Source organism: Pseudopipra pipra, chromosome 13 (genome assembly GCF_036250125.1).
Source record: "Pseudopipra pipra isolate bDixPip1 chromosome 13, bDixPip1.hap1, whole genome shotgun sequence".
In the NCBI taxonomy this organism is placed as follows: domain Eukaryota; kingdom Metazoa; phylum Chordata; class Aves; order Passeriformes; family Pipridae; genus Pseudopipra; species Pseudopipra pipra.
Genome location: NC_087561.1, coordinates 219,783 through 238,509, shown reverse-complemented (window position 1 = coordinate 238,509; position 18,727 = coordinate 219,783). Strand labels below are relative to the sequence as shown.

Here is an 18,727-nt window from a genome sequence, read left to right as displayed (position 1 = left end):
ATTGCCATCCAGACTTGTAGAATTGATTGCTGTAGCTAGGGTGATTACCTAGGCGGGAAAAAAAATCATTCTTGCAGTTGGAATTGTTCTGCACTAGATTTGTTGTCACAATGATGAAGTGTGTGGACTGATGTAAGACTGTTAAATGGAAGCAGCTAGTTTTTTTATGTACAAAAATGCAATCCTGTGCTCAATGAAGTAAGGTAGTATTCTAGCATTAATTTCATTCTGCATAATACTGCAACTTGTTTTGAAATTTATCCGCTTGTTACCTGTTGGTTTAGAAAAGATCAAATAGAAACAAGGTTGAATTTTTCAGGATCATGTGAAATATTTTTTCAATATTTTTTTCATTTTTGTGCTTAAATCTGAAGCTTTCTTTGAAAAATCTAATCTGTGTGCTGAGAAAAACTGATCCTTATTTGGATCACACATACCAAAGTTTATAAATAGCAGCAGAATAGACAATACACATCAGTGCGGTGATTTTGGATCATGTAAAGAACTCTCAGACCCACTTGTATACAAGGAAAATTGAAACACAGACATTAAAACACTTGACCGAAGCCATGAGGCACAAGTTGAATGCTACCAATTTGTATGTGCTTGAATTGCAAGTATCAAACTTTGTGACCACTTTGAAATATGGAGATGTAATATTTTTCTGTCCTTTTTTTAAACATGGATAGAAAAATAATTGTTAATGCTTGTGGGTAGGTTTACTTCCTAACAACTTCCAGCTAAGGTATAACACCATGGAGTGGTTTTCTTTATGTCATTCAAAGCAGAGTAAAGTAACAAATTGAATTTGCATTTTCATTTTCTGTCCTCAACATTTTAGTTTAGCCTGTAAAACCAGAAATTAAAAAATAGGATAAACAGTGCAAAAGTAGGCTGCCCTCCTGTTCAAGGGCATTTTCCTTCTCTCCCTCTCATGTCCTCACCCTACCCGCTCTCATTCCCTCACTGTCTTAGCATCAAGATTCACTGACTGACTATAGCTAACTTGTCTTCTACCCCCTCAAACTAATTAGTTCATCTGTTTAAGTCATGCATTGAAGAAGCCTGTCCCCTCTGAGCACACAGCTCACTTAGGGCTCAATCTGACAGTCTTCAATTTTTAAGGCAGCAAGAGTTTGCAATTGACTCATATGAGGATCAGGCTTTTTAAGTTCTGATTTCTTTACAAAAACTGTGGCATGATGAAGAGGGTGCTGATGCCTATCACCATTTTCCTTCATCTTCCTTTAACTGAAAAACACAACAACATAGGCCAAAGTCCTTAAATAATGAAGAAAAGAACTCCTCGTTTTTTCATCCTCTAGTTTGCTGGCTTTCTGGGCACAGGTATTCATACATGAGGGAGACCACTTGCCCTTAGTCTGCAACTGTAGAAGCAATTGGCTCAGGACATTCAGCTCTGTGACTGGAAGCCCTAACTCAAGCACAGCTACCACTTGCCATGTAAATATGTCCATACTGTCTTGTATTCAGCCATCTTTTGTGTTCCCCAAAAATCTTATCATTTTCATTGCTCTCCTTTGCATTCTGTCCATTTTAATTTTTCACTTCCTTTTCAGAGCCTCAGACGAGACACCAGCAAGTTTGATCAGTGCTGAGTAGAAGTTAAATATTTCCAGTGCCTTCCATATAGCATTTCTGTAATATATTTCAGAAAAATTACCCTGTTCTCATCAGCCTCATGCTACTGACTGATGAGTGGTCTGATATATTTGCTAAGACTATGGTACTGCTGCTTATACATTTGTAGCACACAAGTTTATGTTTGCAGAATCCAGTTTCCCTACAGATTGTCGAGACCTTGAGCTTAACATTCATTCTAATGTGCTGATGCTTCAGCCCAGCATGACCATGAGAGCTGGGAAACCCCAGATTAAATGCTTGGACATACAGGTCATGATTGTGAATTTACACCATGGATCTCTTAGGACAGATCCTGGAAGAGACCTTTCAAAGCATAGAGATACAACTGTTACCTTCATAATTTAAAACGCAGTGCTTAGTACGTTACAGAAGGCAAAGAGGAATAATTACCTGGCTAAGGAAAGACTGAAGGTCTATTCAGCAAGCTCTATAAAGTGCTCTGTTATTCTTAGCTAGAATGTCTGTAGACTGTAGAAAGACAAATAGTCACTTTCTCCAATCTAAGAGTTTTATTTGCATTAGGTCTGTTTAGGGTTTTTTTCCATTTTGTTTTGATTTGGTTTGGGTTTTTTTGTTGGTTTTTTTTTAATAATTACAAGTACTATGTACAGTTGCAGAAAAAGAAAGAAAAACCTAAAGAACAAAATCTGTACTTTCTGAACTCCAAACAGTTGCATCACTGAGAGTGTCCAATACAAAACAGCATGATAGCATGATAGTAATTATGACTACAGCTTACCTTTGCGTCCAAGTTTTTAATCAAAATCATGAACCCATTCAACAGTCTTTTAGTGCCTATTTTAATGAAAAGCTAAACATTGCACAGATCTCAGAAGGAAGCCTTCTCCTCTTTTTGCACTCCTAACAACCTTTAACATAATGAAGTTTGACAAATCGATTTAAAATGTAGTTGCAGGAAGAAGGGCAGGCAGGCTCTGCTCTGCCTTGTGGGTGTTGTAGTCTCTCTGCAGGCTCTTTGCCTCGGCAGCAATAGGAAGCTGGACTCTAATTCCCATATCTCCCGCTAGAGTCTCCTGCACAGGCTCAGAGCCCATATGCGAGGAGGGGGTGACCACATTGTGTCTATTGTATGTTTTTTCTTCTTTTTTTTTTTTTAATTTTTTTTTTTTAATTTTCCCTTGGCGTTTTTTACGTTTTATAAGAGATTTAAATCGGGAGTGAAAAGCATGGCAGATGAGCAAGAAATAATGTGCAAACTCGAGAGCATTAAGGAGATCAGGTATGTTTGCTTTGTGCCTCATCAGTTACATGAAGCAGCTTTTTCCTCGGGGGAGCGGAGGACATGCATCAATCTGAAACTAGCTATTGTGCTACTGGGGGAAAGAAAACTACCGCTGGGTTTACGATGAGGGCTCAAAATACATTTTTCTAAGCAGGGAAGGAGCATCTGCTGCTGGTGATTAACGCTGGAATGCGTAGTGAAGGACGGTAACGGTCGTGCATTTCCAGAGAAATTTCCCTGAGTGATAAGGAGGCGGAGTGATGGGAAGGACGGAGCAGCCCTAACGCAGCTGGGGGGTCTCGGGTGTTGTGGTGATTTGTTTGTTTTTAAGTTCTTTGACTTATTATTTAATATTCCTGAGGCTCTGTCTTGAATCTCTTATTTTGCCCGGACGCCCGGGCAGGAGCCTTGACGGGCTGCGAAAGGTAGGGCATGGCTCGGAACGCAGAGTCTGACATGGAAAGCCGAGGGCGGACGTGCCTTTGGGCAGGGCCGGGCCGGGCCGGGCAGCGCTGCGGCCACCGGCGGAGCCCCCCGAGCGGGGCAGCCGCTCATCCCCCCGGCGGGCGATGCCAGGGCCAGCTCTGCCCGCCGGGCATCCGTGCGAGGGATCCGTGCCGGAGACGAGAGGGAGCAGCTGAACCTTGGCGGCTTCTCTCTGCCCTGCCTTGCGCTCCCGCTCGCCCGAGGGCGTGGAGGCGGCCGGGAGATCTCCCTACCTGCTGCTTTTGGCCGCCGCCCCGGGCGCTGGGGATGGGGACGCAGCGGACCGAGGCCTTTCTGCCGTTCCCTCCTGCCACTGGGCCGGAGTTGCCTCGCTCTGCGGTTCGTGCAAGGCGATACACCAGGAATTTGTATATAGCGTCGTTCGCAGGGGGAGTCACAGGATGCTGTGGAAGAGGGGGCTCCTAAACAGCCAGGCATGGTACCACACGTTCCCGCATCGGGGACATTTTTCATAGCTTTAGGTAGGGCATTGCCACTCTTTGGCTAAGGGCACAGATTTTGAGGATTAGGCCTGAGTTGCCGATATTTAGTGGAAATTCATGCATCCAAAAGCCAAAACACACTACAGAGGACAGTGATTTTGAAAGCAGCTGGGGGGTGGAAGGCATGCCGACTGTGGGTAACCTTGGGGCCATGAGAAGTGTTTTAGGACATTACGATTGGAGAGGGGCTATCAGGGAGAGAGGAGAGAGGGCTGGGGATGAAGGCGTTACCACTGGCAGTATGTGCAGGTGGTCACAGAGACTTCTGGCTGGTAACAGCATCTCTAAGAAGCACACTTTACGCATGGAAAAAGTGAATTAAAGTGTAGGCCTCAGCCTTCTTTACGCAATACCACAAAGGTGAACAAAGATCAGGTAAAAATATTTGTCTAGAATCCCCAAACTATTTGTAGAAAGACAACAAATACTTTACAGTCTAAGAAGAATGCTTTTCTACTCAACTGTTAGGCAGGCTCTGTTTTAAAATACTGATCTAGGTATGGCCTGCTACAGTTTGTGGTCCAATTATTGTAACACTTCATTTAAATTATTTTTTTCAGAGTGGTATCCTGTATTTGGAAATTCACAGTGCACTCAGTTTTCTGATGGTATATTCAAAGGTGATATGTAAACTGCAGTTAACAGATTTTTGTTATTACTTTGTGGCATAAGGTAGTGTAAAGGTGATGTTACTAGCTTAAGTGTACATGGAAGTATCAAGAAAGTTGCTTGAATGGATGTTAAATTAAAAAAAAAATCAACATCAGAAGGTCAAGCCTACTTGCAATATTGATGTCTATTTTGAGTCAACTTTAACAAAATCTGATCCAAGTAACCTATTTATTCATCCCCAAATCTTTTAAAAGGAGCTTGCGTTCTGCGAAGAATTTTCTTCAGAATAAACATGAGAATTTCTTATGTTTACCAACTCACCTTTGATAGATTTAGCAGACTTTATTTTGTTCTGCTTTCCATGTATTCTACATACAGAGAAAAAAAAGTCTTTACAATCAAAATCAAAGTCGTCCATTCCTAGGCACATTGATCTCTTATTAAAGGCAGCTTAGCTGGGTTTTTGAAGGGATTCAGGAATCTGATTTTGAATCTGAGATCTGATTTTGAAGACCTATATCTATATCTGTATCTGTAGATAAATACATATAATTTGTAGTCAAGGGAATACTGTTTTCAGTAAATGTGTTTCATGCCCACAATCCAAACATATATGCACATGCTTATTTTTATGCATTAAATACTTCCACAGAAATAAGCCCAGTCATAAAATTAAGCAAATGCCTAAAGACTCAGTGTTCTGGCTGGGAGGAGCTAAAAGAGAATGAGAATGAATATATCGATGGGAGATGCTAGTTTCACTGTTTAATGCCCTATTGGGACACACTTAGTGACTACTGTCATTAATGCAGTATAAGAACTTAAATAGAAGGGAAAAAATATGAGGGCAAAATTCATTAGGCAGTCTAGAGATCACACTTATGATTCCTGTTTTTAAAATTACTGCATGTTGCCTGATGCTAACAGGAAGATTTGTAATTTGTGTGCACTTTTTCTTTCCTAATGTCAAAAGCTAATAATTTGGACTGAAACAAGCCCCTGCAACTCATTTGTTGTAGCAATCTGGCAGAGCATGGCACCAGTGACTAGTAATAGTGAGGAAATAGATCTATTTCCATTGTCTTTAGGTGAACACATGTAATAAATACAGGAGAGGAAACAGGAAATAAATTGAGGACAAATACTCCCAGTTTCAGTAATCAAAGCTGCCGTTACTAAATAAGTGTTTTAAATAAATGAGAACAATGAGATTTGATGAAAAGAGGAGTAGATGTTAGGTTAGTGGGATACTGCCACATGTAAAGTGGAGGGTAGAGAAGATCTCTTTTTACTGGTTTAAGTTCAATATTTACATTCAGACTCGTATATGTCATTGTGTAGTAAATGACGCAGCAACTCCAATGACATTAAATAATACAATGTTGTAGCAACATACTTGAATTCTATCTACAGTTCATTTTACATTTCTCAGAATCCTGTGCTAAACCTAGATTTTCTGCATTTCTCTATTTTGGAACTAGGGTCAACTGATGCAGTAGAATTCTATTGGTACAAACTCTCTGAATCTACAGTAACTGTTAAAATCTGACAACGTTCTATTAATTTCATAATTCAGTACAATAATTCTCATAGCATTGAAAAGCTCAGCAAAAGAGCTGGGATTAGAATTCAGTACTCTCGTTGTACCTCACCTTTCTCAGACATATTTAGTTTCACCCTTGTCTGTTGCTGCTATTGCCTTCTTCCATCTATCTAATCACATATAAAGTGACACCTCACAAAAATATATTTCAGTGACTTACTGTTGTCTCTCTATTTTTAATTACCACTGGGATTCAGGAATAAGACTTTGCAGATGGAAAAGATAAAGGCACGACTGAAAGCAGAATTTGAAGCCCTGGAGTCTGAGGAGAGGCACCTGAAGGAATATAAACAGGAAATGGACCTGCTGCTGCAAGAGAAGATGGCCCATGTGGAGGAGCTGCGACTGATCCACGCTGATATTAATGTGGTATGCAACACTCCAGCTGCAGACAGTCTGACTAAGACACAGTGGCATATGAATCATTCCACAGGCTGTGGAATTGTGCACATCAGTGAACTATCACTGGTTCAATAATCTGGACTTTACAACATCATCCTAGGATCCTACAGAGTGCAAAGTAAATTTACTGCAGGGTAATTGTTTTTTTCCTGTATTGGGCAGGATATTTTGTAATGTTGGCATAGTAAGCACTTGCACCAAGAGGAAAGATAACCAAGCCTATTGTGGCTATGACTTTACCAGTATCCACAATAACATCACTCCAGCAGTCCCACAGAAAACTGTTCTTCCTGTTAGACTTTTCTCATTGAGCACCCAGAAACAGAGAAACTTTAGCAGCTAGGTGGGACTTTTGACTGGAGGTTTTGGGAAGAAAGATTTTGAGAAAATGCATGGTATTTGTTAAGTTCTTAGTAAGAACTGACCTTCATCACTGAGTGGAACCACCAAACAACAAGAAGCACCAGCCTGAAGGGAATTAATACAAAGAAGAGAAAAACAATTTATAAACAGGGAAGATGAGCCAATTAGAGGGGCTAAATAGGGAATATCTTTTTGAATGTGCATTTTTTATGTCATGTTAGGTGACTTGCATGATTGCTTAGTGCTTTCTAGCTCTGAAGATATCTCTGCTTTGCACCAGAGCAAAACAGCTCCCACATTGTAAACAAGTACAAGCTATATACTGGATGTGCAGACTGCATTTCTTTATCTCTTGAAATGTCCATTCCTCTATCCAGCTGCATAATCTCAACCTCTGTTTCATCCTCCCTTCTTTTTCCAGTCAGATTGTCTTTTTCTCTGCTGCTTTTCCCATTTACTGCAGTAAGAAAAACAGGAACCTTTCCTTGTTTGTTTGTTAACTTCTGACAGTTGGTGTTCAGATATCTTAGAAACACAGAAAATTAGTTTTGTTCTACCTTAATTTCTTTTTTAATGTCTGCTGAGAGTTTTCTGTCAGTCCTCACTTGCCGACTTTATCTGTAGCCTGTCTACCTGCTGCCTCTTTGTTCAGAAGGTCATATAGGTTGAGTGCATCTTTTTTAAATGAAAATGCATCTCGTATGTCACTTTCTGTTGCTTCTTCCTTGCCCAATTTTCGTCCTCCCAATACCTTAACTGTTTGTTCTACTATTGCATTGTCTCCAATCTCTTCCAGCTTGCGTTAAAAAAAAATCTCTTCTTTCTGATAGTCTCTTGCTCAATCAGAGAGGGACAGTTCTTTACAAGCATGCCCATCCTCCTGTTTCAGATGGAGAATACTATCAAGCAGTCTGAGAATGATCTTAACAAGCTCTTGGAATCTACTCGTCGCCTGCATGAGGAATACAAGCCCCTAAAGGAGCATGTAGATGCTTTGCGAATGACTCTGGGATTGCAGAGGCTGCCAGATCTATGTGAGGAGGAGGAGAAACTGTCCCTTGAGTAAGTCTCCAAAGTAAACATTATCTGGCTTTATGCTTTCTCTCAATTCTACTGGTCATTTTCTCATTTTACTTTTGTTGGTAGGTGGAAAAAAGAACTCAAGAGGTAAGCATGAAAAACAAAAGAGTTTACAAAAAAGGAATGTGCGAAGACATGTATTTGATAACATTCAGTCTGAACTTGTTGCAAGGTAAATTTAGATTATTTCAAGCTGCAAAGTCTACGTATGACATGAACAAATTCAGGGGTGGTTGGCTGTCTAGATTTTTATACTACATGTTGCATTTTCTAGCAACTTTTTTTTTTTCTCCTGAAAATTACTTGTTTAGCAAGCAATAGTAGGAGGCAATACAAGAGAAGGATAAAAAACAAGTATTCTTCAGTTAGTTTGTGCTGCTGTCAGAATTTTACTTTTTGCTGCCTGCTCAGGGCAGTGGCATTTAACCCTAACCCTAAGACTGTCAACAAGTAAGTTTATCCAAGCTGTGGAAAAGTATAAACTAGGTGGGGGAGAGTGACAGAATTAGCTACTGTTCAAAGAACAATGTCCTTTGTTTAACAGATCAGTTTTAAATGCAAGGGATGTTTTAAGAAGCTTATATTTCTCTTAATGCCCAGCATAATTAAAATAATTTTCACAGGCACACAGTTTTCAAGATTTCCTTTGTATTTCTTTAGAAATGTTGTTTTACATTCCAAACACCTTGACACTACAAAGAATCTATTTATTTACTGCCTACAAAAGTTATTCATTTTAACAGAATTAAACAGAAAAACTCTTTGACAGATTTGCATCTGAAGCTGTTAAATATATGTATTGTCTGTTTTTGATTGGATTAGATTTATATCCAGTTGTACGTCAAGGTACCTTAGAAGCTGACAATCTGGAATCTGGCTGAAGTGTACAAATGCAGAGAAAAATACTACCAACTCTATTTATGAACTAGTCCTAAGTGTAGGCAATTTGACTCCGGAGGAACATCACAGGGAAATGTGATCCATTGTATTTTAACACAAAATATCCTTTACAGACTAATGAAATAGCCCAGAAGGTGGTTACATTTTTTCTTTGTTATTCTTCCGTATAGCTACTTTGAAAAGCAGAAGGCAGAATGGCAGACAGAGCCACAGGAGCCTCCCATCCCAGAGTCTCTGGCTGCAGCTGCAGCAGCTGCCCAACAGCTGCAAGTGGCTAGAAAACAAGATACCAGACAGACAGCAACTTTCAGACAACAGCCACCTCCAATGAAGGTCAGGAGACAAATGTGCTGGGTTTTCTGTTTTGCCATTGGAACACATTATGTTTATGAAGTTGATTGGTATTTGCAAAAAGGAAAAGTTATGTGTTTTGATTCTGATTCCCCCTGCAGTGGTTCAAATGAAGAACAACCATTAGACTTAAAGTAGTAGCATCAGTCATCCAGGGTTAAGGACAAGAATCTTTTATGACTTAGGAGTCTCCATCAGCAGAGATGTTAGGCAATTCCCACTCCTCTTGTGTTTCACGTGGGAGAAAGTCATGTAAGAAAGAAAAAAAAAGCTTGGCAAGAGGAAAACAAGTAGCTGTTAGTTAATGCCATACAGAGTCATATTAGAAGCAATGCAGATATTTTATGAGGGAAATTACTGATGGTATATATTACCAGAAAAGATGATTGTTTCTGCACTTGGTATCTTCAAGACTAACACTGATATTAACTTAAACTAACCACAGGCACTCAAGTGACAGTTTTACTCTGCTCCTTCTGTAGTAAGAAGAGCTAAGTAATTCCATAGAGGTACTCATCCTGCCAAGGTTTCAAAGAGTCACTGACTAAGTAGGCAAAGTGATGTAGATACGTTCCATAGTTATATACTTACTATCTGTAGCTAGGCAATTGAAAAGCTTTTCTGCAAGTAGTATGCTTCAGTCAAATGGAAATTAAAGGGCTTAGTATGGAGCAAAAAGGCAGAGTTCTGTACCTTGTGTTAAATAGGTGGAATTCATCTTATCACTTGCTCCTGCCTGAAATTCTATGACATCACAATTAACCTTCACTGTAACTTCTCTGACTCAATGAGCTATTATGCATGTAAACACCTCATTGGAACATTTAACACAAAATAGAATTTACTGATAGATGTATGAACCACATGTCTGCGGAATTGTAGTTTTAATTCAATTAAATACTCTAATTTTTCATTTGGCTTGAAATTACTGTACAATCCAGGTACCTAGATTGTATAGAATGTAGCAGTGGTTTGCCTTTGAAGGCAAGAAGACTTATTTTTGCCTGTACTGTAACTTAGAATATGGTACTCAATAACTCATGTAACAACGCCGCTTAAATGTTTGTAACAAGAGCCTGCAATGTTGCATTTCAGGCATGTTTATCGTGCCACCAACAAATTCATCGGAATGCGCCCATATGTCCACTCTGCAAAGCAAAGAGTCGATCCCGGAATCCCAAAAAGCCCAAGAGGAAACAGGACGAATGAAATGGAGAAGATTGCCAAGCTGTGTGACCTGTTCCAGTAATCTTCCAGTAGAACTGCAAATGTGCCCAGACTTTACTGAAGTGCAGATTCAAGTGTGACCGTCTTATTGTCTTCTATTTAATGCAATATAAGCACAATGTTCCTGTTCTGTCTTAAGTTCCTTCCGGTCCTTAGGGTTTGGTTTTAGGAAAGTAAGTATTACTGGTGCTACAGTTTAACATTTCAGTTGTTCCATCTTTTGGACTCCTAAACAAACTGAAATTCTTTGTGCAAGTCAGGCTATTTCTGTTGGCCAAATGTGATGACCACAAATGCTTTTATGTTCTCTCTTTAAAAACCAGATGTTACTAAAATTTCTTTTCTGTTTTCTCCTGATAACAGGAGACTATTTGAAGTGCTGAAATGGCAGTCTGTTTGTTTCACTGAAAAACAAACAATTTGTTTTCCAGGCTGGTAAGACTGCATAGGTTTGTGTAGCCAGTAGAACTCTTTTATACAGGAAACGTTTAGGGAAAACAAGATAGGTTATACAGAAAATCAGTGCATTAAGGACACACATGAATTTTGATTTACTGGAGTTTGATTGTACCAATCCCTGAAACTGGACTTGAAACTTGGAAAGTTGATGGCTGTGTATGAATTTCGAAAAATTATGTGATTTTTCAGCAGTCAAAAGACCGACTGACTTAAGAACAAGGCTCAAGTGAACTGTATTAGAGGTCCTCCTGGGCTCTATGGCCAACCTGCACATTGTGGTTCTCTAGGGAACATGCATGAAATATCCCAGATCTCTGTGTGCATAGACTGCAGCATCAGCCATTCTGCTGTCTTCCTGGCTTCTACAGCCAAAATCTCCCCTGGCAGACTTATCCTCCACAGGAGCATAGGAAAGTTCAGTAACATGCACGAGGAACAGTGTCAACTAAAAATTATGTATTTCAGCAGAACCACTGGGCTTTGGTGTTGTCATCCTCCCTTAACCAAAACTTTCTATTTTTGTGTCTTTTAATAGTCATTTGCAAGTAAGCTTTACTTCAAGCCAGTGTTTTTCCTGCTCTCTGTGTGCCAAAAGAACCCTGACTAAGGCATCTAGAGTAGACCCCTCCCTGGATCCATGTCTTCACTTTGTTTCACCCAATGTAACAACAGTTCCTCCAGGGGAACTGGGGAGGATGACAGTGACCCCCTTACAGAAACAGGGCTTAAAATTTACTCATTTCCAGTCCCAGTTTTGTCACTGCCTTCGTTGTCTAAATCTTGAGTATTAAATATTCTTTTCACTAACTTCAGGAAGCAGGAACTGCTTGTTCACATTCTTCTCTCTTTAGCTCAAGTTCTTCTCTACTATTATGCTAGAGTGGTTATATTGAAAATTTGGCTTGTTAAACAGGAAGAACAGGGCACTGGCAACTGTAATAAATCCACATAATGCATTTTTGCTGGCCAAATCACATATGCCATCATTAATTTCCCAAGTCTGCCACAAAGTACAGGAGTGATTTATTGAATATAGTCCTGTAACTTATGCCAAGTTCATGAGGTATTCTCTCATTTTAATGTTTCATAGCCATATGAACATCTGTCAACAGCAGAGACAGAATGTGGACCGTGTGCCCCTGAAATTATGTGAAGAGCAGATTCTGCTAGCTGAATTACTGGGATTTGGTCTCTCTGAGATAGCAATAATGGAAGATAGTCTGACTCCATGCTCCAAATGGCAGTAATGCATTATGCATATCTTGTAGCACAGATAGTGGATTCTGCTGTTGAGTGTCAGTTGTCACATGCTGTGTGCCCTGTTCAGAGCAGTTCCTAGCAAGTTGAAGGGAAAGCGTACACTAAGATAAAAGTACGTGGACTCCCCCAAAGTACATGCATGAGAGCAGCATACTTTGATGGTAGTTGTACGTAAATTTAAGAAGTAGTGACAATGGAGCAGGCAAATGGTCTGCAATGAAGTAGTGTGAATAGAAGGATTGATTTGTAGTAATTTCAACTTAGAGTTCTGAAATAGATAGGGTTAGTCATGGTTGTCTCACTTCACTGTTAATTTACCAGGTTCTTTCTTTCTTGGGGGATCTCTAAACTGAAGTATGCTTAAGGATGCACCACTTAACTGATTTAGTACAACAGTTTTGTATTTTTACTTTTTTAAACTAGTCTCTTGTGCTTTTGTGTTTAAGAAGGTTAGGTTTTTTTTTTTTAAAAAAAGTACTGTGTTTGCATCAATCATGTACTAGTATTTACAGATTTGTTTGCACATCCTTTACAAAGTTCTGCCATATGAGTAGCATGCATTGCTGAAAACGAGCATAACTGAAGATGAGTCAGCAGTGCCCTGGCAGCCAGAAGGGCCAGCTGTGTCCTGGGGTGCATCAGGCCAGCATCGCCAGCTGGTTGAGAGAGCTGATTGTCTCACTCTACGCTGCACTGGTGAGGCCTTGAGTGCTGTGTGCAGTTTTGGATGCCTCAGTGCAAGAAGAACATCAGACTATTATAGTGTTCCAGAGGAGGAGGGTGACCAAGATTGCAAAAGGTCTCAAGGACAAGACCTCTGAGGAGCGGCTCAAGTCACTTGGCTGGTTCAGTTTTGAGCAGAGAAGCCTGGGGGGTGTGCTCATCACAGCCTACAGGTTCCTCAAGGGGGAAGCAGAGGAGGAGGTGCTGATCTCCACCTTCTGATGACCAGCCACAGGACATGAGGAAATAGAGTGAAGCTGCATTAGGGGAAGTTCAGATTGGACATTAGGAAAAGGCTCTTCTTTGGGAGAGTGGTTGGTCCCTGGTACAGCAACCCAGGGAAGTGGTCAAGGCACCAAGCCTGTCAGAGTTCAAGGAGCACGTGGATGACACTCTTAATCATAGAGTTTAATGCCAGGTAGTCCTGCAAGGAGTGGGGGATTGGACTTGATGATCCTTATGGGTCCCTTCAAATGTGAGATGACCCTAACTATTTCAAGGAGACAGAATATGTATTATGTATTAAGGGATCATGGGGGTGGGAGCAGGGAGGGAGGTAGTGTCTTTCATAAGGCAGGAGTATTCTTTTCTCTCACAGAATAATGACAGAAGTTTAAGTGAAGAGCTCTTCTTGTGACAGCCCTGGGCTCTTTTCTCCCAGGCAAATTTCTCCAGAGACTAGAGGAATAATTATGAAATATTGATTTCTTCTTTTTTAGACAGAGGAGGAAGCTGTCTGAAGTACAGTTCTCACCACAAGTCTACTGCATTTTTGCTCCATGGATTTTTTTGCTCTTCTTTTGTAGCTAAGGTCTTTGTGGATACTTCTTTGCTTGGCTTAAATTTATTCTAACTTGGGTTCCATTCTCTTAATAGTCACAATGACACCTTCCACAAAGCTTGCAAGACTTTTATATTTACTAAAATCTGGTTTAACCCTGTCTTTGTCATTCCTTTTTAAAATAACTGGATCCTCCTGGTACAGATGGTTTTCCAGGATCTCCTCCTGATTCCTCACTTGCCTCAAATGATAGTCCTGTTGTTCTGCAACCAGACACCACAAAACCCCCCCAAACAAAACAACAAAATAAAACCCAAAAAAACCCCAAGGCTTTCACCCTGCCACCACTTTGAGCTCATGGTAATAGGATGTGAATGCTGTACTGTGTCTAAATACTTTGTTACGGAAATTTTCATACCCAAGCTGGGATACATCAGTTTTTTAAACTTTGGTGCCAAGGACCCCACTAACTATAGAGAAAATATAAGGCAAATTTTAATACTTGCACTTCCTGAATTCCACTTTCACTTTCTAAACAGGACCTGACCTCACCTGACAGTGGCTTCAAGTTACAGAAACTAAATTTGAAAGAATAGACATGGATGTATTATCTAAACAGCATGCTATTAGAAAAAGTAAGACTTCACTAGCACTTTAAGTAAAGTGCTTTATTCCTTTATTTTGCAGTTTTCAAATTTCTCCAGCATAGGTTTACATTTTAGAATTTATATGTTTTAGCAATATCTGGTGTTTTCATTGGTTTCTGTGTTTTAAATATTTTACTCCTGTGCCTTGTGGGAGTAACTGTTTAATTTGTCTGTACAGTCCATTTTAATAAATGTTTGTTTCATGTCATGCTTTCTTCCTGCACATCTGTTATTTTCTTATGCTACCAAGAAGCAGCCATCTCCCAAATGGTAAGACTCAGCTGTCTTAATTTTACAGGATGCAATTAGCCACAATTCTGTTATACCTTTACAGAAACTTTGTGGACATAAATATGCAGAAAGAAAGATCCCTTCTAATCAGCTTTAGAAAACAGAAAGGAAAAGGAGATAGTACAACAGGTTTTAACATAGCCAAACTTCTCAGTTCTGCCTTCTAAAGTTAAATTGAAAGTAGCAATAAATATGATTCCCTCTCCAACTTAAAGCAGAGGATAGCTGTCTTCTCAAGAGTCCTGCTTTGTCATTAGATTATATCTACCAGTGCTTGCTAGAAGTTGCTTCTCTCATCAGACTGGTGAGCACTCCTTAATCCAACTCTCTCAGGAATGCCCACATAGGCTGTACACTGCTAGCAAAGGAGGTAACCTACTGCATGGGAATGAAAACAGTTTTGAGAAAAAATGTAATCCATTGGCATAGCTGGATTCAGAGAAGAATGTCTATCCCAGACCTCACAGAGCTCAGAACCTGAGATTGGTTAAATAAAGGAAGCATGATTTTTTTTTCCATAGGTAATGTCTTCAAATACAGATAAACCACAAAATCTAACAACTACCCTAATCTTTCCTTGTACCATAGTTATTCCAAGACAAAACAAATAATTTTGGCTTCTGTTCATTTTATTTAGCAATCTGAATTGTTCAGATTTTGAAACATCCCTCAATAATTTCTGTTCATCCAGATGCTTTTTTCATTCCTTAATCCTAATCCCAGCTGTAACATTACTTAGAACAGTAGTCACAAAGCTAATACACATTCATAGCTTCCTAAGAACTAACTCTGAAGTATTCCCTATAACTGACATCAGCTTCAGTCATATTTGCCCAAGCTTAGCACGATCCTGCCATAAAATGAGCTGCAAAACCCTGGATCTTCCACAATCTAATATTGAAGTGTAGCATTAAAAATCATCTAATAATTTAAGGAAAAAAACAAAACAAAACAAAACAAAACAACAAAGCCCCAAAGCTTGTCTCACCCTTAAAACCACTACTTAAAAATTTCTATTGTGCTTTTCAGCCTTCACTGACCTTACTCCTAACTTCCCTCTCTTCCCCAAAACAGTAAAAAACCCGGAAGATCAGTGATATCTACTTACTTGTGACCCAGTAAAGATCTTCAGTGTTTTGCAGTACTTGAGTTTTTTTACTTATTTTGTCCCATTGCCTAATTCTTTGTTCTTCACTCTCTTTTAATTGACACTTTCATATATTTATCACTGAGACAAAACTGTCCTGGCTGTGTAACAATAACTGAATCCAATAAACCTTGAAACTTCACCTGTTTGTTAGCTTTCCTCCTGTGGCTTGGAGTCTTGTGACCTGTGTCAGGTGGTGGGGTTTCTTTGATTTGCCTTGGTATTTCTCGATCAAATGACAAGGGTGGGTTTTACCACAGGAAAGATTAAGGAGGTTTTAAGAAACGTTGGAGAGTGTTGTCTAATGTTTCCATCAGGGCATCCAAGCTGTCTGCTGTCAGCTCAGAAAGGAAGGCAAGCTGCACGGTTATTATTGGCAAAGGGATGAAATAACGTTTATTGTTGATTTGGCACTTTATCGTTCTTAAAAATGAAGGAAATACTTCTGAAAGGCGACGTCGGTCTTGCAGGACGTTTATTTTTGCCAATCTGCGCTCCGGGAGTCCCTGAGATCCTTGGGGGTGAGTGTGGGGGGGCGCGGCTGCAGTGCCGCTCCCGGCCGTGTCCGCCAGGCGGCGACTGCGAGGCAGGGCCCGGCGGTCGGGGCGGGCTGGGAAGCGGCGCCTGCGCAGAGCGAGGCGTTGGCCGGGCCGGGCCTGGAGCGCTCGGGGCCGCCGGGCGGGGCAGTGGCGGTGGGGGTAAGAGCAGGTTTTAGGGAAGAAACGCCTGTAGTGAGTAATCAGAAGAGAAGAGTGAAAGCCAAGAGACTTTTACTTCCCCAGTGCACTTAATTTTCTTGTTCTCCTCTCTTTCAGGACAGGGAAAATCATTGACTTGGGTCCAGCAATGCCAAATGTGTTGGGGTGTGAGCAGCCAAAGCAAAAGGCTCCAGCCCCACCGACCGGTGCTGGGGGCACCTGGTGCTGCCCGTGGGGTGGGGTAAGTCAGAGGGACACGTTTCTCTCCTCCTGGCTGTTGGCATTTGCTCTCTGGGCTCTGTTTCCCACTGCAGGCTGGTCCTTGCCGTGCTGGAAAGGGTGGAGAGGAAGGGGCAAAGGGCCAGGTGAGCCCACGTGGGGTCCCTGAGCTGTGGGGTTGGGCTGTGCTGAGTGGGGCAGGTGGGTCCCCGTTGGTGAGCCTGAGCCTTGGCTTGGGGGTTCAGGAGCCCGGGGGGCCGAGCTTTGCAGCTCTGCCAGGGCTGGGGCTGACACAGTGCTGGGGGAGAACCTGGAGCTGGGCTGGGCCGGGGGACAGACGCAGGGGAGCTGGGGGAGGGTTTGGGACTCCCTGGGGGGAAAGGAGGGATGGATGGGCTGGATGGAGCCACAGGCCTGTGCTCCTGGGAACACACTTGTCCAGGGCGCTGGGATCCGGGTCAAACTCTAGTTCCCCTCGTGTCCAGGGGTGCAGGGTCTGAGGGATTGGATTTCCCTGGGGGTTTGCAGGAGACCAGGAGTGAGAGGAAACATGGTGCCAGAGCAGGCTGTGTTTGCCTCTGAGGACAGAGAGCCTGTGGGCTGAGGTGAGATTGCTGTGAGTGTTGGGATGAGCATTCCAGAGAATGGGGAGCTTGGAATTCCAGGTGCTGATGGAACCATTGCCTTAGGTGTGTTTAGTTTGTGTCTGTGGGAGCTGGGATTTGGGCTGGAGAGCTGTTGCTGGGAACAAAGGGTGGAGAAAACCTGCTCCACAGGTGTGTAAAGAAGGATGGAGTAGCAGGGAAGGGGAGTATTTCTATACAGTATCAATATTCTCCATGTGGGATGGAGCAGCAATGGGGGTGGTTGGGTTTGGCCTGGGCCGGTCAGGATCCGCCATAAACAACCCACCAGACCCTGAACCCTCACTGGACATGTCCAGCCCCTCAACAGAAACCCAAGTTGTTCATTAACTGTTACAGAGGAAAAATGATTGGTAAGTGCTTCTGATCTGTGGAGAATCTCCTTTGGAATGATCAAGCAGAGAGCGTACCAAGGCAGGCAGAGCATTTCTTTTGGCTCTTTTTTTTTTTTTCTGGTTTGTCATTTTCTCTTTGGCTTCAATGTGTTTTGTGTGCTCCTGTTCAGGAAGCAGCAAATATATCCTGATAAGCCCTGAATATGCCAGGAGGTTTCAGCCGGGAGGAAAGGAGCTGTGGAAGAAAAGCAGCCTAAAAATAGCCAGTGGGGATCATCAGGTTTTCCAGCCAAGAAGAACAAGGAGAGAGATGAGGGAATTGGGTTCCAATTCCTAATGATTTGGTGGGTGCAGGAATGATTTCTGTGTGTTTTCCAGTCCCTTTTGATTCCTGAGATGATTTTAAAATGATGGCTTTAGCAATCAACTAAATTGGAGATGTTGTTTTTGAGAGGAAATGATGCCAAATCAATGCAGAGTTTTGGGTCAGTTTTTGGGATGATTTGGGTCAGTTTTTGGGGTCAGTTTGGGGTCATTTTTTGGGGTGATTTGGGTCAGTTTTGGGTCAGCTTTTGGGATGGTTTGGGTCAGTTTTTGGGGTCAGTTTTGGGATGATTTAGGTCAGTGTTTGGGGTGATTTGGGTCGGTTTTGGGTCAATTTTTGGGGAGCACTGGGTGTTACTGGGGGTTGTTGAGGAGCACTGGGTGTTACTGGGGAGCACTGGGTGTTACTGGGGAGCACTGGGAGAGAAAATGAAAAATAAAGAGAATAAAAAATAAACGAAATAAAAAAGGAAATATAAAATAGAAAAGAAAATTAAAAAAAAAAAGGCAAAAAAACTAAAAAGGAAATAAAATGAAAATGAAATAAAAGAGAAAAAAAAAAATAAAAAGAAACCCCTTCTTGGGCACCCCGTTTCCTCTCCTCCCCCCCCCCCGAACCGTAAATTTCGGGGTCATCACCCCTCAAATGTGAGAAGGGGACCCCAAAATGTGGGTGAGGGAACCCCAGGGAGCCGAAAAAGTGGAGGGGGAGCCGCAGTAAGAAAGCGAAGCCGGGCGGTCGGGCGGCGGGGTGGGGGGGGGAG

The 18,727-nt window shown here is 41.6% G+C and overlaps 1 protein-coding gene across 8 annotated transcripts in view; it reads left to right on the top strand.

Moving 5' to 3' along the window:
• The first annotated feature begins 2,324 nt into the window (after positions 1 to 2,324).
• ZC4H2 (zinc finger C4H2-type containing) overlaps positions 2,325 to 18,727 on the top strand; it is a 69,022-nt gene continuing 52,619 nt past the window's right edge. The window contains exons 1-7 of one of the 8 annotated variants that reach the window (XR_010433933.1): positions 2,357 to 2,905; positions 6,310 to 6,481; positions 7,767 to 7,939; positions 9,028 to 9,190; positions 10,304 to 16,474; positions 16,559 to 16,682; positions 17,146 to 17,265. Coding sequence is in view for 5 of the 8 variants with exons in the window: in XM_064669475.1 (XP_064525545.1) it covers positions 3,098 to 3,114; positions 6,310 to 6,481; positions 7,767 to 7,939; positions 9,028 to 9,190; positions 10,304 to 10,417 (639 nt within the window). In the remaining 3 variants the exon portion in view is untranslated. The other 7 variants (XR_010433934.1, XM_064669477.1, XM_064669475.1 and 4 more) reach the window with 7 other exon arrangements.